The sequence below is a fragment of the Cricetulus griseus genome, chromosome 6, assembly GCF_003668045.3.
Source record: "Cricetulus griseus strain 17A/GY chromosome 6, alternate assembly CriGri-PICRH-1.0, whole genome shotgun sequence".
In the NCBI taxonomy this organism is placed as follows: domain Eukaryota; kingdom Metazoa; phylum Chordata; class Mammalia; order Rodentia; family Cricetidae; genus Cricetulus; species Cricetulus griseus.
Window position 1 is genome coordinate 154,345,048 of NC_048599.1, and position 22,907 is coordinate 154,367,954.

At 49.8% G+C, this 22,907-nt stretch overlaps 2 protein-coding genes across 3 annotated transcripts; one reads left to right on the top strand and one right to left on the bottom strand.

Moving 5' to 3' along the window:
- Positions 1-38: 38 nt before the first annotated feature.
- On the top strand, positions 39-19,446 carry Gys1 (glycogen synthase 1). 2 transcript variants are annotated; one of them, XR_004770624.1, is made up of 16 exons: positions 39-369; positions 1,740-1,921; positions 3,540-3,731; positions 4,724-4,909; positions 5,160-5,304; positions 6,516-6,633; positions 7,001-7,121; positions 7,607-7,713; positions 8,751-8,810; positions 8,898-8,976; positions 10,948-11,061; positions 11,824-11,950; positions 13,908-14,128; positions 14,214-14,377; positions 17,678-17,758; positions 17,880-17,937. XR_004770624.1 is itself a non-coding variant. In XM_027420631.2 (16 exons), exons 1-16 carry the CDS (start codon positions 252-254, stop codon positions 18,204-18,206), a joined length of 2,217 nt encoding a protein of 738 aa, XP_027276432.1. In that variant the 5' UTR covers positions 41-251; the 3' UTR covers positions 18,207-19,446. The 2 variants fall into 2 exon arrangements, 1 of the variants encoding a protein (XP_027276432.1); XM_027420631.2 differs by having other exon boundaries at positions 41-369; positions 14,033-14,128; positions 17,880-19,446.
- A 1,246-nt stretch (positions 19,447-20,692) lies between these two features.
- Ftl (ferritin light chain) lies at positions 20,693-22,515 on the bottom strand. The gene is made up of 4 exons (XM_027420633.2): positions 22,199-22,515; positions 21,791-21,937; positions 21,218-21,343; positions 20,693-21,014 (listed from the first exon to the last, which is right to left on the bottom strand). Exons 1-4 carry the CDS (start codon positions 22,298-22,300, stop codon positions 20,838-20,840), a joined length of 552 nt encoding a protein of 183 aa, XP_027276434.1. The 5' UTR covers positions 22,301-22,515; the 3' UTR covers positions 20,693-20,837.
- Positions 22,516-22,907: the final 392 nt, after the last annotated feature.

Below are 22,907 nucleotides of genomic sequence, written 5' to 3' on the forward strand. Positions count from 1 at the left end.
CAGGGCGGGCAGTGCCTCCTGGCGGCCGCAAGGCTTCACTGCAGCTGCCCGCCCAATTCAGTGTCGCCGCGCTGCCTACCTGAGTCGGAGCGCTCTGGGGCGGGGGTGCGGTCGTGCAATAGGAAGAGGAGCGCTTTGCAAGCTTCCCGTGGGACACCCGCTAACCCGGCCGGTCACCAAGTCTGGTGCAGTCCCAGCCGACAACTCCGGTTTCTATTTTTGGTGCTCGAAGCCCCCTGCTCTTAGCAGCCATGCCTCTCAGCCGCAGTCTGTCCATGTCATCGCTTCCAGGACTGGAAGACTGGGAGGATGAGTTTGACCCGGAGAACGCAGTGCTTTTCGAAGTGGCCTGGGAGGTGGCCAACAAGGGTGAGAACGCCAGCCTCGGTCCCTTGACCGAGGAGAGCAGTCGAGGATGGGGGTCCCAAAACGTATTCATAAGGGCACAGAGCTACGTGGGGGGACGCTTGGGTCCTGTGAAAAGCGCCCGTGACTTCTGTGTCCTTGTGGAGGGGCAGGAGTGTGCGTCCTAGGCCCTGGGGGGAAGGGACAGGAGACTACTCTTAAGATGGAAGGAGGCCTCAGGTCCTGCGATGTAGGGAAGAGGGCACTCAGAAAAATTCCTGGGTCTTGGAGGGAGGTTTTCGAGGGCCGAGAGACCTGGGACCTAAAAGGGGAAGGCGCTGATGCGTCTAAGCGGGGGAATCGGGACACGACACGGGGACGGGGACACTGGAGCTGTTGGCTCTGTGGTACAGAGGATGTGACTAGATTAGGAAGAGTCTGCTCCTGAAAGTTGGGACTCGTGGATTGTTAGGGAGTATGGCGGACCTGACCACTTTAGTGTAAAGATGAGGGGGACCTGGAGACTCGAATTCTTAGGTTCAAGGTGGGAAATAGTTCGGAACTTGAATGATGAGCTGTGAAGGAGCCCAGGCCTGAGCCGTGGCTTCCTAAGTGGAGAGAGGTGTCTCACTGTGGCCCGATCACTTACATACTGGAATGGGAATGCTGGATCCTAAGTTTGTCAGGGTCTGGGCCCTATGATGGGAGGAACCTACAGCACGCAGTTGTGTGTATGGGAGTCTAAGGACCACTAACTTCTTGCTCATGAGAAGGCTGGGCTGTGTGGATCTGAGTGTTTTATTTTCTGAATCTTGCGGGAGAAAGACACTGGGTTTCCTAGCATGGTAGGATTGGCAGACTCAGTGTTGTGTACTGCCAGGGTACTAGTTTTAGGCTGAGGACCCAGATTCCTAAGTCTGAGATGGGGTCGCAGGAGGGCAAGGGCCAATGTGCCTGTGCCCCAGCCCTGAGTGAGCATAGTCAGGACCCAAGGAGGTGACGAATGTTAATTCCAGCTTCCCTTAGGTAACTGGTAAGTTGGATGGGGCCATATATCATTCTCTCCAGTGCATCTGAAAGTTGGAAGCATTAAACCTGGGTCTGCAACCCTTATTTTTCCAGCCCCAAATTCCCTCAGACTAGGAGCCTTTCCTGTCCCAGGACCAAGAGTCTTCCTGGAGCCTGCTCCTCTCTCAGCATCCTCATCTTTGTCAGATCTCTCCCCCAGGAGGGCTGCCCTCCAGTCTGCTTGCCATGATCCAAGCCCCTAGCCCCTACCTCCTCTGATTCCCAAATATGGGCTCCTGCCTGTCTTCTGTCCCATCATCCCCCCTGCGTCTCAAAGCTATGGACCAATGGTGGGATTGTCTGTCCTTTTGTACTTTGGCCCACAGTGGGTGGCATCTACACTGTGCTGCAGACGAAGGCAAAGGTGACAGGGGATGAATGGGGTGACAACTACTATCTGGTGGGACCATACACGGAGCAGGGTGTGAGGACCCAGGTAGAGCTACTGGAGCCCCCAACTCCTGAATTGAAGAGGACTCTGGATTCCATGAACAGCAAGGGCTGTAAGGTGAGACCTAGTCCTACCCAGGGGGTGGGAACGTGGCCTCAGCAGGGGTCTAACAACAGGTGGCGGAGGGAGAATGGAAGCAGGAGGCCTGGATAGCAATGGGTAGCATGTCCCCAGCAAATCTAGGGAAGAAAGTGATAGACAGGTACAGGATCTGGTGAAGAAGGCCAGTGGGTACTAGATGTCTGTGAACGGCCAGATGGATGGAGATGGATGTAAGTGGAGGGAGACCCTCAGATCCACAGGGTAGAAACAAGCTGGAGCTAGAAAGATAGCCAGAGCCATGTTCACACCTGTAATCCCAGCATCTGGACCATAACAAGATGCTGTCTCAAAATAAATCAAATAAAATAAAGAACAATAGTCAGGGAAAAAGATGGAACATTGATGGAGAGAGGAGACACAGGGAAATAGTGTCTAAGATGAGCAGATCTAGGGACCTAAGAGATCAGGAAAGGCGAGTGGCCCAGTAATAGATTCCCCTGCCTAGAATCCCCCAATGAGGGGCTAGGGTGTGGCCCAGTAATAGATTCCCCTGCCTAGAATCCCCCAGTGAGGGGCTAGGGTGTGGCCCAGTGGTAGATTCCCCTGCCTAGAATCCCCCAATGAGGGGCTGGGGTGTGGCCCAGTGGTAGATTCCCCTGCCTAGAATCCCCCAATGAGGGGCTAGGGGTGTGGCCCAGTGGTAGATTCCCCTGCCTAGAATCCCCCAATGAGGGGCTAGGGGTGTGACCTAATGGTGAAGCCCTTTCCTAGAATTCCCCAGTAGGGGGGGCTGGAGTTGTGGCTTGGTAGAGCCCCCCATTAAGCATGGTCCGTGTGTTCAGTCTTAAGAACCACAAAGAACTGTCAGTCAGTCTATGCAATTGGAAGACAGAGGCAGGCAGATCTCTGTGAGTTCAAGGACAGTCAGGGCTACCCAGGGAAACTCTGTCTTGAAAAATCAAAAAGAAAGAAAAGAACCATAAAGAGAAAAACAAAAAGTGAAGGAAGGTAAGAAGAAGGAGAAAGCCTAAAAGAGATGTATCTGACTTCTGGGGAGAGGGCCATGAGAGGCAGGCAGAAGTTACAGATAGGTTAGGGACTGGAAGACAGACAAGTGCTTATTCACAGCCTGTGTTTGGGGTGGGCTCCAGCATTCAGTCAGGCCAGACTATGTCCCTACAGGACCCCAGAGCAGACACGTCCCTCCCCCAGGGCAGTTGTTCCTAATAATAGACCCCTCCCAGCAAAAGGGCAGGCAACAGCTGGGAGGGGGAGGGGTACCCCAGTGAGGCTCTGGCAGAACCAAGCTGGGATGGCAGAGGAGGGGCATTTCCATCAGCTAGAGCAATGGCCTCTACCTGTAGCCTCCCTCAGGAGGAAAACGGCTAATGAGGACTGGAATAGGACATCGAGTTTTAGGAACATAGTGCTGGGCAGGAGGGTGCAGGCCAATGGGCAGAGGAGAAAAGTAGCAGGTAGCCATTACACAGGGCACATGTGAGGCAGCTGGTCAGGGGAAGTGAGCTAGCTGAGCTTAGTTACCAGGCCTGGGCTGGCGGGCTGGCGGGAGTGAGCAGCGGATGAGCGAGACACAAGGCCAGCTTGCCTGAGCCTCCCTCTGCCTCTGTCCTAGGTGTATTTTGGGCGTTGGTTGATCGAGGGGGGACCCCTAGTGGTACTCCTGGATGTGGGGGCCTCAGCCTGGGCCCTGGAGCGTTGGAAGGGTGAGCTCTGGGACACCTGCAACATCGGGGTACCCTGGTACGACCGTGAAGCCAATGATGCTGTCCTGTTTGGCTTCCTCACCACCTGGTTCCTGGGTGAGGTAGGCCCTACTACAGACCCCACCTCAGCCTCTCTACCCAGACCTGAAACTATCATCTCTTCTTGGGCCAGATGGTGGCCTTCCCCTGGGCATTCTTGGAATTGTAGATTCTTTTTTTTTTTTTTTTTTTGGTTTTTAGAGACAGGGTTTCTCTGTGTAGCTTTGGAGCCTATCCTCTGGAGACCAGGCTGGCCTCGAACTCACAGAGATCCGCCTGCCTCTGCCTCCCGAGTGCTGGGATTAAAGGTGTGTGCCACCAACTCCTGGCCGAATTGTAGATTCTTTAATCCAAGGATCAACTCTGATTTGGGGGTACATGAGTACCCAGGAGTCTAGCTTCTTTTCTCAGAGACCAGAAATGCCAACCTCAGCTTCATGTACTGTAATCTTCCAGGTGTAAACACTGAGGCCTTGCCTGCAGGGAGTCCTGTTGGTAGTGGGCTGGGTCACAGGAATTTTGGGAGTTTCTTTCTAGTTGATATTCAGTACATCGAAGCACTCAGAGGGGATTCTTGATGCTTATGGACTAGAGTTGGTTTCAGAACCAGGAATCTGGGCTCCCCCCACCCCATTCTAGGGTTTTTAAAAGTTCTAGGAAACTTAAATGCAATGCCCTAGGACAAACAGGAGCTACTGGATTCAAAACATTCTAGAAGTTTTGGTCCTGTTTTTTACCCATAAAAAGTCTACTGCCATTGATGAAATACCAAGTCTTCTGGAATTGTGAGCAGGACTTAGGGGACGTGGACATGTTGGTCCTTCCATTTCAGACTTACCAGGGTTCAGTCATTGGCAAACAAACAAATTCCCATCAGCTTCTGGGGACAAGGTTGGCTGGTTGGCCTAATGTGGGGTTTAGTGCCTTGTCTGTGGGAAGGCTCTCTGCTGTGTGCATGTCTGTCACCCCTCCCCTGTTTCCCTGTCCATGTTGGGGATTGCTGGTTCCTTCTGTGACATGTGGAAACAGTGGCCCTGTCCTTGTTGCCCCATAGTTCCTGGCCCAGAACGAAGAGAAGCCCTATGTTGTTGCCCACTTCCATGAGTGGTTGGCAGGCATTGGTCTGTGTCTGTGCCGGGCCCGGCGCTTGCCGGTGGCAACCATCTTCACTACCCATGCCACACTGCTGGGGCGCTATCTGTGTGCCGGTGCCGTCGACTTCTACAACAACCTGGAGAATGTGAGCTGGAAGCATGGGAGACACAAGTATTGCATGACAGCCCAAAGCTCTGGCGGGGAATCCTGCTCCCAAGAGTCCAGGCTCCCAGCCCCTCCACCGAGGCAGACCCTCCTCCCTCAAACCCAAGAGAAGAGCCCAGACCCTATTCTCACACGTTCAGCTGCCAGTCCCAAGCTCCCTTAGGACCCTAGTCCAGACCAGAATCTGACCCCCGTCCTATAAACCCTGACTTCCCTCCCTTCCTGCCCAGTTCAATGTGGACAAGGAAGCCGGCGAGCGGCAGATCTATCATCGCTACTGCATGGAGCGTGCGGCCGCCCACTGTGCGCACGTCTTCACCACAGTGTCCCAGATCACCGCCATTGAGGCTCAGCACCTCCTCAAGAGGAAGCCAGGTAGGGTCCGAGCTGTGGTCCCTACAAATGGATGGGGCGAGAGACTCTATGCTGGGCCCCACATTGGCTTTATTTTACCACAGGGAATAAAACATCAACTCCTGGAAGTCCTAGGTTGAGATTGTAACTTGTAAATGAAGCTGGCTGACTCTGTATCCTGAGAGCTAATAGGAGCTATATTTTTTTTTTACTCTTAATTTCACAAGTGGCTAATATATGCCAATCTTTTGAAAGGAATGCAAATATAGTGGACTTTATTTTTATTTATTTATTTATTTATTTATTTATTTATTTTGGTTTTTCAAGACAGGGTTTCTCTGTAGCTTTGAAGCCTGTCCTGGCACTCGCTCTGTAGACCAGGCTGGCCTCGAACTCACAGATATCCACCTGCCTCTGCCTCCTGAGTGTCTGGATTAAAGTCATGCACCACCACTACCTGGCCTCTGGGGTGGCCATAAACTGAGGGTTCAGTTACTGAAGTACCTCAGTTGTACAGGGTTGTCATTATCAGTTCCTCCTTCACTCTTGGCCACAATGCACTGTCTTCATGCCTCTTAGGACTCAACCATTTCCTCCCCTCATAACATTTTTTTTTATTATTATTTTTTGAGACAGGACAGGGTTTCTCTATCTAGCTTTGTAGCCTATCCTGGTACTCGCTCTGTAGACCAGGCTGGCCTCGAACTCACAAAGATCCTCCTGCCTCTGCCTCCAAGTGCTGGGATTAAAGGTGTGTGCCACCACCGCCTAGCCACCTCATAACATTTTTTTTAAAACGTTTATTTCTTTATTTATTTTTATGTATGTGTGTGTTCGCCCAAATGTATGAACATTGGCTACTCTTCTGGAGGACCTGGGTTCAATCCCCAGCACCTACACAGTGGCTCACAACATCTGTAACTCCAGTTCCAAAAGATCTAACACCCTCTTCTGGCCTCCCCAAGCAACAGACACACACATGGTACACAGATGTACATGCAGGCAAAACACCAATACATATCAAATAAAAGGAATAAATCCAAAAATCATTAAAAAGTAAAGAAGGGTCAAGTAGCAGAGTTGAGTCAGTCATACGGAGGGAGCTGAGCTCCCCAAGGGACCATGGGGACAGGGAAGTTATGACAGGAAAGTTACTTTCCCTTCCTGTAGTCATCAATGACATTGATCAAAAGGAAGAAGTGAAACATGGGGCCCTTCTCCCCCAATCCTAGACATTGTGACTCCCAATGGGTTGAATGTGAAGAAGTTCTCTGCTATGCACGAGTTCCAGAACCTTCATGCTCAGAGCAAAGCACGGATCCAGGAGTTTGTGCGTGGCCACTTTTATGGGTATGTGAGCCAGCTGGATGACAGGAGGGCAGAGGTGGAGACTCCTGGGTCTGATGGAGGAGGGCTGGGGTCAGGACCCCTGGCCTGGAGCAAAGAAGACTCCCAAGTCTCAGGGAGAGGGTGAAGGTTTGGATTCCTTGGTCCTTTGGTCCAGGACAGCTATGGTCTCCATTATTTCTTGATATCTAGAGCTATGAGATAGGTATTAGCATAAATACCTATCTAAGGAGAAAAATTCTACAGCTTGCATGTATCCCTGTTGCCTGTGTATTATAAAAAAATGTTTTGGCCCTGTGGCTTCTGGGGTTTGTAGTTTTCCAAGCAGGATTGGGAGCTGGGACCTCACTGTTTCCTGTGGCTTGTTTAGGCACCTGGACTTCAACTTAGACAAGACTTTGTATTTCTTTATCGCTGGCCGCTACGAGTTCTCCAACAAGGGAGCTGATGTGTTCCTGGAAGCCTTGGCCAGGCTGAACTATCTGCTCAGAGTAAGGCCTGGTCCATGAGGGGGAGCTAGAGGAGACAATGTGTGTATAGCCAGGGAGAACAGAGACCTATGAGGTGGTTATGGAAGCCCTTGGTAGAAGCAGAGCATAGAGACCCAGAAAGATCAGAAGTCAGGTCTGGTGGTACATGCCTATTATCCCGGTGTTGGGGGAGGGAGGGGGGGCGAAGCGGGAAGATCAAGGTCAGCTTTTATTTACAGAATGAGTTTAAGATCAATCTGGACAATTTTGAGACCCTGTATCAAAATAAAAACAGGGCTGGAGGGTAGGGCTCAGTGGTAGAGCCCCTGCCTAGGATGGCTCAGTGAGAGGCTGGCAGTGTGGCTCACTGGTAAAGTCCCTACTTATGCAGGAGACTTTGATTTTAATCTCCTATATTATAAAAAAGAGAATCAGAAGTCCCATAATTCTTAGCAGCGACAGCATGGTTGAGTCCAGTACCCTGACATCCGTCTGCTTCTTCCCAGGTGAATGCCAGTGAGCAAACAGTTGTTGCCTTCTTCATCATGCCGGCACGGACCAACAACTTCAATGTGGAGACCCTGAAGGGCCAAGCCGTGCGCAAACAGCTATGGTCAGCAGCCCTTGTGTGTGGGTCCAGACCTCCTGTGTCCATGGGCTTCTCTCTCTGTGGCTACCTCTGACATGATCAGGATGCCACACCCATTCCTAGTGAAGTCATCTAATTAATGCATGTGGCCTGGCTGGACAAGTGTGAGCACAGGATCAGGGCAGATGATCCACCTGCTGTGGCCTTCCTTGTTACTTAGCCAAACTCACTGAGCCTATGTCCTACTCTCTGAAACCCATCCATTCACTGTCCACCAGTCTCCGAATATCTATCTGCCATGTGGTAGGCACTGCTGAGCCCTGGGGAGAGTGGATGCATGTTTAAGAAGTGAGGGAGAGCTGGGAATGCAGCTCGGTTGGAAGAGTCTTGGCCACCTTTGGAGAGGTTCCATCTCCAGCACTGCATAAACCAGGCGTGATGGTCCATTTCTCCAATCCCAACCCTTGGGAAGGGAGGCGGGGGAGGGGGGGTGGGGGGGGTCAGAGGTTCAAGGTCATATTAGGGCAGCAGGCTTCCAGGGCATGGGGGGGCAGGTGGGGGGGGAGAGGAGAGGGACCCAGTGTGGCTGGATCAGCATGTCCCGGGGAGGACGTGGGCTGCAGCCCTAGGAGGATCGTTAGTCATGAGATAGTAGGGTGATAGTCTTTCCGAACTTGTGTGCCAAGATGTTCCTATCTCCGAATGTTATTCCTCTTGTTTATAAACCAGGGCCCAGCATCACTGTCCAAGATTCATCCAAACCCTAATAATAGCTGACTTTTCTGGAAGGCTCTGTGGCCGGGCTTTCTCCTGACCTCTTGGGCTCTCTGCAACTCCTGAGGTTGAGTCTATTTTTACACTGTCTCATAGATGAGTCACTGAAGTAAGAGAGGAAAGGCCACCTGTCCCCAGCCACACATCTCAAGGAACTCAAGCATTCTTCAGTCAGTCCCCATCCTCCAGTTTGAAGTCCCCCCCAGAGCATGGCTTCTCTGTTGCCCCCAAAGCCTGACAGTAAGTGGTAGGTGGTGTGTCTGTGATATTTTCTCTCTCCCTTCCAGGGACACAGCCAATACAGTTAAGGAGAAGTTTGGGAGGAAGCTCTACGAATCTTTACTAGTGTGAGTGCCCAACCTTGGCTCTCTTCCCATTGGCAGACTGACCTGTGCCATCACTTCATTCCCAAATGCCTACCTCTCCCCTTGCAGGGGGAGCCTCCCGGACATGAATAAGATGCTGGACAAGGAGGACTTCACTATAATGAAGAGAGCCATCTTTGCCACTCAGGTATGGTTTGCATCCCTGAGAAGTGTACTGGCCATTGCCAGCATGTCCTGAGGCCTCTTACCCCAAAGGTTTCTAGGAGTTCTGTTCTCCTGGGTAGATTTTTGTAGAGGAACCAATTCTGAGAGCCACAGAAATGTCAATGTAAAAACACAACTTCCACATCAAAGGAAATAGGTGTGTTTATTCTGGGCAGGGGCACACACCTTTAATACCAGCACTCAGGAGGCCGAGGCAGGAGGATCTCTGAGTCTGAGGTAAGCCTGGTCTACAGAATGAGTTCTAGGACAGCCACGGCTGTTACAGAGAAACCCTGGCTCACACACACACACACACACACACACACACACACACACACACACACACACACACACACACAAAGGGAGAGAGAGAGAGGGAGAGAGGGAAGAGAGAGAGAGAGAGAGAGAGCGTATTCTGAAGCAAAGTATGACCATGGATCAGGAACACGGATTCAGGTCACCTGAAACACCATGTTCCAACATAGTAACAATTTTTTTTTGACATTTTATGATAATGGAACAAAGAAAATAATACCATAAGGTCTTTTTAAAATACCTTGGTAGGGACATCAGGTTAGGAGGGTGCATCAATGGGGGTAAATCTCACCTATAGACCTAGGATGCCGTCCGAATGCATTTCTAGTCTCGGTTGATGAAAACTAGGATTTCCATAAGTTAATACATTCCCCAAAGATTTCATCTATTAGTTATGGCTCTTACTAGATCAGAGACAGGTGGCAAGGAGTTGCTATTTAGTGGTCTGAAATAGCCCAAGATAAATTTTTGTTGGTGGTGCTGGTGGTATTTTTTGAAGACAAGTTTACTCTGCTTAGCCTTGGACTGTTCTGGATCTCTCTGTGTAGACCATGCTGGCTTGGAACTCAGAGATCTGCCTGTTTCTGCCTTTGGAGTGCTGGGATTATAGGCATGTATCACCTAGCCTGTGGCTGTGTCTTATTTCCCACAGAACCCTCGGATTCCTAATGTTGAAATTAAATGGATGGGAAACATTAGGAAGATGTGGCCCACAAAATGAGAACTACATTTTGTACTTTATTGACTGACTTCCTTTGCCCCTGAGGCTTCTGGGAATAGAGTTCTTTCATTTCCAGCGGGTCAAGGGACTTTGGTGCCTATGGTCCACATTGGTGAGGCTGAGTTTTGGAGTCTAGACAGCTAACATGCACTAATGAGGTAGGGTGTGCTTTTGCATAAAATATTTCTGAAGTGAGGCAGCCGCTTCCTCTATGAATAATGCTAACATGGGGCTTCTGGGAGTTGTAGTTTTTGGCCCTTATACACTGCCAATGTGCGTGTGTCTTTTAATAGGATGATGTAACAGCTGCAATGAATTCTTCAAGGTCTAGGGTTTCCTGTCAATCTATCTTTGTTTTGCAGCTATGACTCCTGGTGGGAGGAGTATGGATTTTCATAAGAAAACTACAACTCCCAGCTGCCCTTTTAGCTTGCTATCAAATGGACACAATTGTGTACTTGCCTGGGGGCATTTACATTTCCTTTGGGATTCTTTGTGGGGGCGGGGCAGGGGACAGAGTCAACATTCTGCTGCCATTCTGGTTTATGTTACATGGTTACATCGACCGAGATGACAGTAAAGTCACATGGTTGCTTCCATCTTAGTGACGTTCCTTGGGTTTCTAGAAGGACAGATAAGAGTATATAACAGAACACAGATAACTTCTCATAATCTGTAGAGTGCCTTCCAACCAGCTCTGCCTAAGTTTAGCTGGGATTTTTTTCTAGCTGGGATTTTTTGTTATTGTTTTGGTTTTGCTTCGTGATAGTTAAATGGGAAAGGAAGGGTGGGTTCTAGTCTTGAATTTGTTGGCTTCTGTTGGTGGCTTCTTCAGATCCCTGGTCATCATGGCCCTTGAGCAAGTAGAAAATTGCCTGTCCCTCCCTTGACCCTCCACCTCACTTTTGATCTCTGCAGCGGCAGTCTTTTCCCCCTGTGTGCACCCACAACATGCTAGATGACTCCTCAGATCCTATCCTAACCACCATTCGCCGAATTGGCCTTTTCAACAGTAGTGCTGACCGTGTGAAGGTGAGAGTTGGCAGTGGTTGGTTGGGTGTGGCAGGGGAAAGGGCTATTCCTTGGGCATCATAATTCTTATCTCCTTAATTTATCAGCTGTACTGTCTTAGGGTTTCTATTGCTGTGAAGAGACACCATGACCAAGACAACTCTTTGTTCGTTTTTGTTTTTTTGTTTTGCTTTTCGAGGCAAAGTTTCTCTGTGTAGCTTTGGAGCCTATCCTGGCCCTCACTCTATAGGCCAGGCTGGCCTGGAACTCACGGAGAACTGCCTGCCTCTCCTTCCCAAGTACTGGGATTAAAGATGTGTGCTACCACTGCCCAGCCGACCATGACAACTCCTATGAAAGAAAACATTTCTTTGGGGCAGCTTACAGTTCTGAGGTTTAGTCCATTATCTTCATAGAGGGAAGCATGGTAGCACACAGGCAGACATGGAGAGGCTGTAGAGAGTTCTACATCTTGATCTGCAGGCAGCAGGAAGACAGTGATCCACTGAAACTCCAAGCTGACCCCCAGTGACATGCTTCCTCCAACAGGACCACACCCACTTCAGCAAGGCCACACCTCCTAATAGTGTCACTCCCTATGAACCTATAGGGCCATTTTTATTCAAACCACCACATGCACTATTTAGAAAGAAGCCTTACTTTCTGAGGCCAACTGAATTAAGTTTAAGTCTTTGGCTAGTTGTCCGCTTTGCTATATGTTTAGAGTGATGTGCCTTCTCTGAGTGGTTAGGAAGTAGCTAAGCCCTTCTCTTCCATTGGCAGGTGATTTTCCACCCAGAGTTCCTCTCTTCCACAAGCCCTCTACTCCCAGTGGACTATGAAGAGTTTGTCCGTGGCTGTCACCTTGGGGTCTTTCCCTCCTACTATGAGCCCTGGGGCTACACGCCTGGTGAGTGCAGGAGGCAATGGGTGGCAGGGTGCTGGGGACTTGTTCAGTTCTGGCATGAACCTGCAACACGGCTCCTTAGTTGTGGGATGACGGTAAGACCTATCCTGTTCCAGTGTACATTTTTGTGACACAGAAGTCTACAGGACTCAGGACTAAAAGACTGGAGTTCATTTTCAATGGTCGTTACTGATAACTCCATCTCCAGTTTGCCTATGTGTGATCCCTCAGAGCCATGAGCTGCTGTGTGAACAAGACTGTTCCCAGTGCCTCTCAGACTTGCTATGTAGCCAAGGTTCGTCTTGAACTCCTGATCATCTGGCTTCCACATCCAGAGTACTGGGAATACAAGCCTGCACCACTCAACCTGTTTGTAGAGTCAAACCTAGGGCTTTGTGCTTTCCAGGCAAATATTCTACCAACTGAACTTCCTCTACTGGCCTCTACCAACTTCTTCCTCTCCACTCCTCTCTCCAGTCCAGAGCTCTCAGTTGGAATTGCTTGTGTATAGTCCCCCCTCACTGGGGGTTTTCTTGTTTATTTTTGGTTTTTAGGCAGGGTTTAGTGAAACCCAAGGGTGGCCCCAAGCTTACTTGTACCTGAGGATGACCTTGAACCCTTGACCTTTTTTTTTTTTTTTTAAAGATTTAAAAAAATTTACTATGTACAAAATGTTCTGTCTGCATGTATGTCTGCAGGCCATATAGATCTCATTATAGATGGTTGTGAGCCACCGTGTGGTTGCTGGGAATTGAACTCAGGACCTCTGGAAGTGCAGCCAGTGCTCTTATCCTCTGAGCCATCTCTCCAGCCCACCGTTGACCTTCTTCCCTCTGTTTTTTAATGTTTATATTATAGGCATGTTCATCTAATCTCTCTCTCTCTCACATACACACACAGTGAATTATTATTTCTCTTCCTTAGAGAGTTTGAGTGAGGGGTTATTCAAGGAAGTGTGGGGAAGCCTAAAGCAGGCATATCACAGAGTAAGTCTCAAGCCGTCTCCATGGTTGCATGGTTGTCTCCTCCCATGCTCTATGCTGTAGGACCTCCTAAGGCCACAAGACCAAGTAAAGCTGGAGCAGAATTGTTTGTATCTGGGAGGGAGGTATGGGAAGGAGTGGCTAGAATCTCAGAGAGGATGCATTGCCCTCGCCCCCTCCTGAGGGAGCATTAGCAGATCAGGTCTTGAGGGTCACTTTCAAGTCATCACACTGCTCTAGTTGAGATGGTGATGGTTGTTATACCTGAAAAACATTGTTCTGCCATGGGGTCTCTGTAGCCTAGGCTTGAACTCATATGGCAATCCTTGTCTTAGCTCCCTGAGCCTTGGGATCCCTGACGGCCATTCTATCTCACTCTGAGATCTTTTCTTACCTCTAGAGGAAACAGATTTGAGCTGGGTGTGGTAGCACACTGGGGAAACTGAGGCAGAAGAGAGTCATCATTTCAAGTGGCCTGCCCTGTCTCCACAGTAAAACCATCAGAAGCAAACCACTAACCAGCAACTAATATGTATACCTGTGGTGCAGAGGCAGGGTGATTAGGAGTTCAACGTCATCCTTGCCTACCTAATCAGTTCAGGGCTATAAAATAAAATAGTGGACCCAGATTCAATTCCTAGCACCCACATGGCTACTAACACTAGTTCCAGTGGATCCAATACTTTCTTTTAGCCTCTGCAGGCACTGCATACATGTGAGCAAAACACTCATACATATAAAAAATAAAAATAAATAAATCTCAAAAAAACAATAACAACCAACCGATAATCATATAATCCAAAGCTTATGCTTATGCGCTCTCTCTCATACACACACACACACACACACACACACTGTATTTTAATGTAGTGATGATTAAGTAAAGTTCTTTATGTGATCCCAGCATTAATTAGCATTCCATAAATAAGTACCCTCTTCATCACGGACTTTTTTGCGGATTCACACTTTTCCCTCAGCACCCTTGCTGGTACAGCGGGGTGCATTTGGCTCAGTTGCCAGCAGGTGGCAATGTAGAGGCATCTCTTGCGGAGCAGGCTGGAGAAACCTGTTGAGTATGCGGTTCCCACTCTTGGCCCTACAGCGGAGTGCACAGTCATGGGCATCCCCAGCATTTCCACCAACCTCTCCGGCTTTGGCTGCTTTATGGAGGAACACATCGCAGATCCCTCAGCTTACGGTCAGTGCAAAGGAAGGACAGCATGGGAGTCCTGGCCCAATTCAGACTTTTCTTTTCTAACCAACCTTGATCCCCGCCTCTGTAGGCATTTACATTCTGGATCGGAGGTTCCGCAGCCTGGATGATTCCTGCTCGCAACTCACCTCCTTCCTCTACAGCTTCTGTCAGCAGAGCCGGCGACAGCGCATCATCCAGCGGAATCGCACAGAGCGCCTGTCAGACCTGTTGGACTGGAAGTACCTAGGCCGGGTAGGACTGGCTTCCCTTTCCCTAGCCTCCTCTGGTTCTGTGGCCTTGAGAGGCTGGCGATGGACAGGTGTGGTGGCTGTTTGTTTGTTTGTTTTTTTTTTTTTTTTTGGAGAGTAGGTAGCACTTGTTTATTGTCCAGCTTCCCAAAAGGATGTAAAATTATCAGGCCAAGGTACAGGATCAGGAGGCTGCATGCTGGGCCTGGTGCTGCTGTGCGAACCGTTGCATAAGAGATACAAATACGCAGAATGTGGCGCAAGCTTTTAATCTCAGTTGTCGGGAGGCAGAGTCAAGTAGATCTCTGTGAGTTTGAGGCCAGCCTGGTCTACAAAGCTAGTTCCAGGATAGGCTCCAAAGCAATACAGAGAAACCCTCTCTCGAAAAACAAAGAAAGAAAGAAAGAAAGAAAGAAAGAAAGAAAGAAAGAAAGAAAGAAAGAAAGAAAAACAAAAAAGAGATTAATGTCGGGGGTCTGGAAAGATGGCTCAGTGGTTAAGAGCACTGGTTACTCTTCCAAAGTTCAATTCCCAGCACCCATGGCAGCTCACCACTGTCTGTAACTCCAGTTCTAGGGGACCTGAAACCCTCATACCCTCATACAGACATACATGCAGGCAAAACACCAATGATTTTTTTTTTTTTTTTTTGGTTTGTTTTTTGAGACAGTTTCTCTGCATTGCTTTGGAGGCTGTCCTGGAACTTGCTCATATAGACTAGGCTGGTCTTGAACTCACAGAGATCCGCCTGCCTTGATCTCCCGTGTGCTGGGATTAAAGGCATGTACCACCAACACCCGGCAATATATAAACTTTTTAAAGACAAGAAATTGATGTTGGAGCTAGTGAGCTGCCTCAGTGGTTAAGTGCACAGCATACATTACACATGTCCATAGACTCACACACACATAACATACATACACATGTCCATAGACTCACACACAGAACAGCATACATACACATGTCCATAGACTCACACACAGAACAGCATACATACACATGTCCATAGACTCACAGGCACAGAACAGCATACATACACATGTCCATAGACTCACACACAGAACAGCATACATACACATGTCCATAGACACACACAGAACAGCATACATACACATGTCCATACATTACACATGTCCATAGACGCACACACAGAACAGCATCCATACACATGTCCATAGACTCACAGGCACACAGCATACATACACATGTCCATAGACTCACACACACATGCACGTAACATACATACCCATGTAGATAAGACTCACAGGCACACAGCATACATACACATGTCCATAGACTCACACACAGAACAGCATACATTACACATGTCCATAGACTCACACACACATGCACGTAACATACATACCCATGTAGATAAGACTCACAGGCACACAGCATACATACACATGTCCATGAATCACACACAGAACAGCATACATACACATGTCCATGAATCACACACAGAACAGCATACATTACACATGTCCATGAATCACACACAGAACAGCATACATTACACATGTCCATAGACTCACACACACATGCACGTAACATACATACCCATGTAGATAAGACTCACAGGCACACAGCATACATACACATGTCCATGAATCACACACAGAACAGCATACATTACACATGTCCATGAATCACACACAGAACAGCATACATTACACATGTCCATAGACTCACACACACATGCACGTAACATACATACCCATGTAGATAAGACTCACAGGCACACAGCATACATACACATGTCCATGAATCACACACAGAACAGCATACATACACATGTCCATGAATCACACACAGAACAGCATACATTACACATGTCCATGAATCACACACAGAACAGCATACATTACACATGTCCATAGACTCACACACACATGCACGTAACATACATACCCATGTAGATAAGACTCACAGGCACACAGCATACATACACATGTCCATAGACTCACACACAGAACAGCATACATTACACATGTCCATAGACTCACACACACATGCACGTAACATACATACCCATGTAGATAAGACTCACAGGCACACAGCATACATACACATGTCCATGAATCACACACAGAACAGCATACATTACACATGTCCATAGACTCACACACACATGCACGTAACATACATACCCATGTAGATAAGACTCACAGGCACACAGCATACATACACATGTACATATACTCACACACAACATACATATACTTGTACATTTATTAAATAAATAAATAAATCTTAAAAAACAATACCACAACACCTGAGGCACGACACCTGAAACTGTCCTCTGGTCTCTGTATACAGGCATGCATGTGCACACACACTCATACATACACATGTGGCAAAAAAAAGAAAAGGAAAAGAAAGCCAGGTATAGGGGCTGGAGAGATGGCTCAGAGGTTAAGAGCACTGGCTGCTCTTCCAGAGGTCCTGAGTTCAATTCCCAGCAACATATAATGAGGTCTGGTGCCCTCTTCTGGCCTGCAGGAATACAAACATGCAGGCTGAACACTATAATAAATCTTAAAAGAAAGCCAGGTGTAGTAATGAACACCTTTGATTAAAGCACTTGGAGGCAGAGGTAGGTGGCTGTGCGTGTTCAAGGCCAGCCTGGTCTACATAGCCAGTTCCAGGATAGCCAGGGCTACACAGAGATCCTCCCTCAAAAAACCAAAAAGGAAAAAAAAAATCTAGAAATAGCATCTGGCCAGAGTTCTTTTCATTTGCATGTAGTGTGGCCAGAACAGTACTTGACTTAAGAGTTTGCTGCCCTCTGGTAGCGTGTGACTGGAGGATTGTCCATGCCTAGCCCAGATGGGACATCTGCATTTACATTTACACAGGAGATAAGTTTGCCCAATGTGCTCCTTTGCATAAAAGTGTAGTAGATGGAGCCTGGCTGAAAATTTGCTGTAGAGCCCCTGCCTAGAATCCACCAGTGACAGTGGTGGAGCAGGGGAGCTACCGGCGTGGTTAGGTTGTAGACCCTTATCTAGAAACTACCAGAGGAGTAGCCCAGTATAGAGACCCTGCCTCACTTCCCCGTGATGATCTGAGGGGCATGGCTCTTGTTTAAAAAAAAAAAAAAAATGTCCGGGGCAGTGGTGGCGCACACCTTAAATTACAGCACAGGTTCCAAAGCCACAGAGAAAAACCCTGTCTCAAAAAAACAAAACAAAACAAAAAACCTTGTCTCGAAAAACAAAACAAAACGAAGCATCAGGGACATATCAGCCAGTAGCTGGAGTGTAACCTGTCCTTGACACATTTTGCCTTCCTTTCTGCCTAGTACTACATGTCTGCACGCCACATGGCCCTGGCCAAGGCCTTTCCGGATCATTTCACCTATGAGCCCCATGAGGTAGATGCGGTAAGTAGAACGGGGACCAACCCTGGCCGGGACTGGCTGATCTGGGACTGAGGATAGTGGATACCTCTAGGGACTTAAGTAGCATCCATTCACTCTGTTTGTGCTGCTCTGGGGTATGCAGACCCAGGGGTATCGTTACCCACGGCCAGCCTCCGTGCCACCATCGCCCTCACTGTCTCGACACTCCAGCCCACACCAGAGTGAGGATGAGGAAGAGCCCCGGGATGGACCCCTGGGGGAAGACAGTGAACGTTATGATGAAGAAGAAGAGGCTGCCAAAGACCGCCGCAACATCCGAGCACCAGAGTGGCCACGCCGGGCCTCCTGTTCCTCCTCCACAGGCGGAAGCAAGAGGAGCAACTCAGTGGACACTGGACCCTCCAGCTCACTCAGCACGCCCACTGAGCCCCTAAGCCCTACCAGTTCCGTGGGCGAGGAGCGCAACTAAGCCCCTGCACCCCACTCCATGTCTGTCCTGTGTCCCTCCTGCAGAGAGAGGGTATCTGAACCCCACTCCAGACCGATTGGATTCTTACCCAGTGTGGTCCATAGTCCAACCTGTTTCAGGCACTCCAGCCCTTTGGCTCCAATCTTGGAGTCACCACACTCCTCACCACTGTGCCTTTCTTGGATTGCAAAATTCATTCTTTGTGCTCTGGTTGGAGTCTCCAGGCTTAGCCTGGGTCCCAGAAGCCAGGAATCTGCCTTTGTTCTTCAGTGCCACAGGTTTTAGGACACCTGGTTTATTGCTTTCCAGGCTGCAGCTTCTTTTGATCCTACAAATATACAGAGTATGCTATGTGCAGGCCTGCCCCCAGGGCCACCTCATGTTAAAATCTGTGTGACCTCCCTGCAACCGGGACAGCCAAGTTCAGAGTTAGGACAACTCAGGGATTAACAGAGTTGAATATGGGCCTGGAAAGGGAGCTCAGCTGTCAGAGTACTTGCCTAGCATGCCGAAGCCCTGGGATCTAACTCTAGCACCTCATAGACCTAGTGTGGTGATTACCTCTATAATTCTGACACTCAGTCGGTAGAAGTATAAGGGTCAGGAGTTTAAGGTCATCCTCTGCTGCACAGGGAGTTAGTTCATGGCCATGCTCGACAACTTGAGAGACGGTCTCAAAATCAAACAAAGTTAACAATGCTGATGGTCCTCCATTTCAACCCACAGCTGGGATGCCAGGACAGGCGGCAAGCCTGGTCTCCCTGGATGTGTCACATTTATTTCTTCAAGGGAGCATGCAGAGTTGAACCAGTCACCTTTCTGCCTTTTTATGGACCAGAGCTTATTATTCCCCTCGGTCCAGTGTACCCTCCAGGAAATGGCTCCGTTGAGAACAGAATGGCTGTCAACCTGCTTCAACCCGCCATTAAACCACCGGGCTCTGACTCCCAGTGGCTGAATCAGGAGTATTGTCACCAGTGCTGCACCCTGGCCCCCTTTCCTGATATGGAACCGAGCCCACTGGCTTCTTGAAGCCCCACATGTACCTCGAGGCCTTTCTGCCTGCAAGCTTCGTCCTGCCCCGGCTTCAGTGGATGGGCAGGCCCCTCACGTGTTCTGTGTCTGGCCTGAGGCCCTTCTTGGTTTGCATTTGGAGGGGGAGGGCAGAAGGTGTGTGATTGGAGTGTGTCCAGAGATGAAAAAAATATACCTGTATTTAAGAGTTGCAAGTGTAGCAGGACATGAACTCTTGTGTGTGGTTTGTCTCCCTCCTTACTTCCCCAAATTTCTATTCTTAAATTTAGTTTTTACAGATAGGATCTTGCCACATACCCCATGGTGACTCCAATTCTTAGCAGTCCTGCCTCAGCCACTGGAATTTACACACACCAGGAGTCCCAGCTTCCTGGTTTTAATTCTGCTCTTGCCTGCTCCATGGTCTTGTCTTGTGTTTCTGTGGAAAGCTTTGGATTACTGTTCTGGGACTCCAGTCCTGTTCTTGGGTAGAAGGTGGCTGAGGTGGAAGACACACACTGGGAAATCACAGGTGCACACAGCAAAGGATCCAAAGTTCAAAGCCCACCTTAACCGTAATGAGTTCTTAGGGCCAGCTTGGGTAATTTGGCAAGACCCAGCCTCAAAAAGTCAAAAGCAATCTAGGGGTGTGGTTAAACAGGTTGTCAGGCAAACAAGAGAACAGATTCTAGCCCCAGGACTTGGCCAAAAACTTAAACCTGTTTTTCCGCAATATTGGTTTGTATCATCAGATTTGCTTTACCAGGTTCCCAGACCTCACCACATGACTGAGTTCTCCCTCTAAACGACTACTAGGGGTCAACCAGTCATGTGGTACAGGTTATTTTCCTGCCCACATGACTACTTTACCCACAAAATCATGAGTCTCCCCGCAGTGCAATGGCAAGGTGCTGATCTAAGGATGTGTCATGTGGTTTCATACAGCCCTTGTATGTTAAAGGGTCTGAGCTGACACAGCAGTGTTGTCCAGTGTCCCCAACCCCTCCCACCATGACTAACTCCTTGGCTTAGTTTTAGTTTCTATTTGGACCCAATTTCACATCCTTTTTGATGGGCCCAACCTCTAGCTCAGCATCCAGTGGACACCCTGTGACTCTGGCTGCCCCACCCTCCCAGCATAGCATGCCTTGCACTGGCATTTCATAGAAGCCAGGGTTCAACCTTCCAATCCTACCCACCTTCTATTTGTATGTTTAGTCTAACACCCTCTCAGTAATAGGGTTGGCAGCTCATTTGAGCTTGCCTGTCAGGGCCTCTGCTCACTCCCCTGCACAGCAACAAAATAAACCAAGGACCACAACAGACTCAGAACCTGGATGACCTGAGAAAGCCAAGTGTGAGCACCTTGTAGGTAGAGATTCCTCTAGACATGGGTTCCCATAGAAAACAAGAGCAGGGCCAAACTTTTCTTTCCCCTGAGACACCCTCACAAGTATAGAAAAATCACCAGCTGCTGTTTCAAAGAGCTTTATTTTTTTCTTGGTCCAAGACCTGAGAGGGGCTCCAGTGCGATTACAAAGCTGTCTAGTGGTTCGGGTGAAGGTCCTGAGGCTGGCTGGTGCAAAGCAGAGGGTGCCCCTTGGAAGGTGAGGCCTCCTAATCATGCTTGAGAGTGAGCCGCTCAAAGAGATACTCGCCCAGAGATGGCTGGGGCACGCCAGTCTGCGTTGGCTGGGGGCCAGCCACCCTACGGATGTTGGTCAGGTGGTTGCCCATCTTCTTGATGAGCTTCACCTCCTCATCCAGGAAGTGGCTTTCCAAGAAATCACAGAGCTGCAAAGGAAGCAGTTGTCAGAGGCAGGTGTGAGCAGGAAGCTCAGTAGAAAACTCTGTCCACGGGTAGGTAAACACTGGGTATAATTCTATTACCACAGCACTCAGGCGGTTGAGGCAGGCCATATTACTGAGAGCTCAAAGCCAATATGGATAGCCATGGCTAGTCAAATAAGGGAAAAAAGGATTAGCAAGGAACTTACATGAGGATCTGTGCGACCGGAACCCAGGGAATGAAGATCCAAGAGGGCCTGGTTCAGGTTCTTCTCCAGGGCCAAGGCAACTTCCATGGCCTCCTGGGTTTTACCCCACTCATCTTGAGATGGCTTCTGCACAGAGAATATGTTTCAGAACTAGGTTTTCATCCTTCACCCAGCTGAGGATAAAACTGCCTACACAGGGAAGTGGGCACGGTGGACAAGCATTATGGCCCATGTCTAACCCCACCAAGGGTTAAGGCGGATCTCTACATTCCGAGGCAACCTGGCCTACATCGTGAGATCCTGCCTCCCCCAAATCTCAGCAGTCCTGTGGACTGAATTCTTACTGCATTTTCCAACTTCTTGATACGCATAGGCATTTAAGTTGCCTCTACCTCCACGCCAAGAGCCCACGCAGGGGCCTGGCGTGTGACCCGCCAATCCCCATCACAACACAACACGCCCCTCAAGAATGGAAGGCAACTTCCCAGCAGTCGGACCTTTACCCGCTCAAACGCAAGGGATCGCACGGGTACGGCATGCTCGGTGGTGCCCATTGTTCGCGGCTGCTCTTACCTGCACATCCTGGAAGAGTGCGCGGCCGCCGCGGTCGTTCTGGAACTTGAGGAGACGCTCGGCACCCTCGCGCTTCTCCTCCGCCAGTTCGCGGAAAAAGTGGCCTACACCCTCCAGAGCCACGTCATCCCGATCAAAGTAGTAGCCCTGCGGGGAGGAACGTTACAAGCCAGAGTTAGCGGGACGGAGTTAGCTCACCTCCAATCGCAATACTCAGGGGCAAGGAGTTCCAGGGTTTCGAAGCCACTCTGGTCTAGACAGCTCATCCTGTCTCAAAACAACCGAGGGCAGTGAGGGGGGAGCCGGAGCACGAGGAGGTCTCCGCCCTCGATGGAACAAAGGAGGCCCGCGCATGCGCAGCAGGGTGGGTGTGGGGCACAGCTCCGAGGGCGGCCCCCGGCCACTCACCAGAGAGAGGTAGGTGTAGGAGGCCCGCAGGTGCAGGTTGACCAGGCGGTTCACGGCAGCTTCCACTTCGGTGGAGTAGTTCTGACGAACCTGGGAGGTCATGGCTGATCCGCTATGGGTAGCTAACCGCGAAGAGACGGGGCTGGCTGGTCCTAGGAGCCGAGGGCGGCGAGGAGCTGGTCCAAAAGGCTGCGGCTGGAGAGACTGAGAAGCGGAGGAAAGCTAACAGAGAGGAGACCCCGGGTCTGTTCCGTCCAAACACTGTTGAAGCAAGACACAGATCCACGGGACCTCCGAAGCTCGGCGGCGGAGGCGCGGCGGCTCCTTTTATAGGGTGCTGACCCGCCGGGGGGCGGAACGCCCGAGACAGGGATTAGCCAATTGGCGGTGGCGAGAGGCGGAGCCGGAAGGTTCTCCTTGGCCAATCCTGAGCTGAGCGGAATCTCCGCCCCACCCTCCCCTCATGGGGGGGGAAGTCACGCGCCTGGAGCGCGAGGCCGTTGTGAAATGGAGGCTTGGGGGAGGGTCGGGGGTCGGGCTCCGCCGTGTTTCTGAGACCGCTAGGGATTCGAGACCTCGGGAAGGGATAGGGTTGAGGTCCTTCGGGGGTGCCTCACAAAAGGCAGCTTTTGGGCTCAGGCGAACAGGAGTGCGGGTGGGGTACGTCCGTAGTGCAAAGAGAACCCCCGTGTGCTCAAGACTTGCTCCA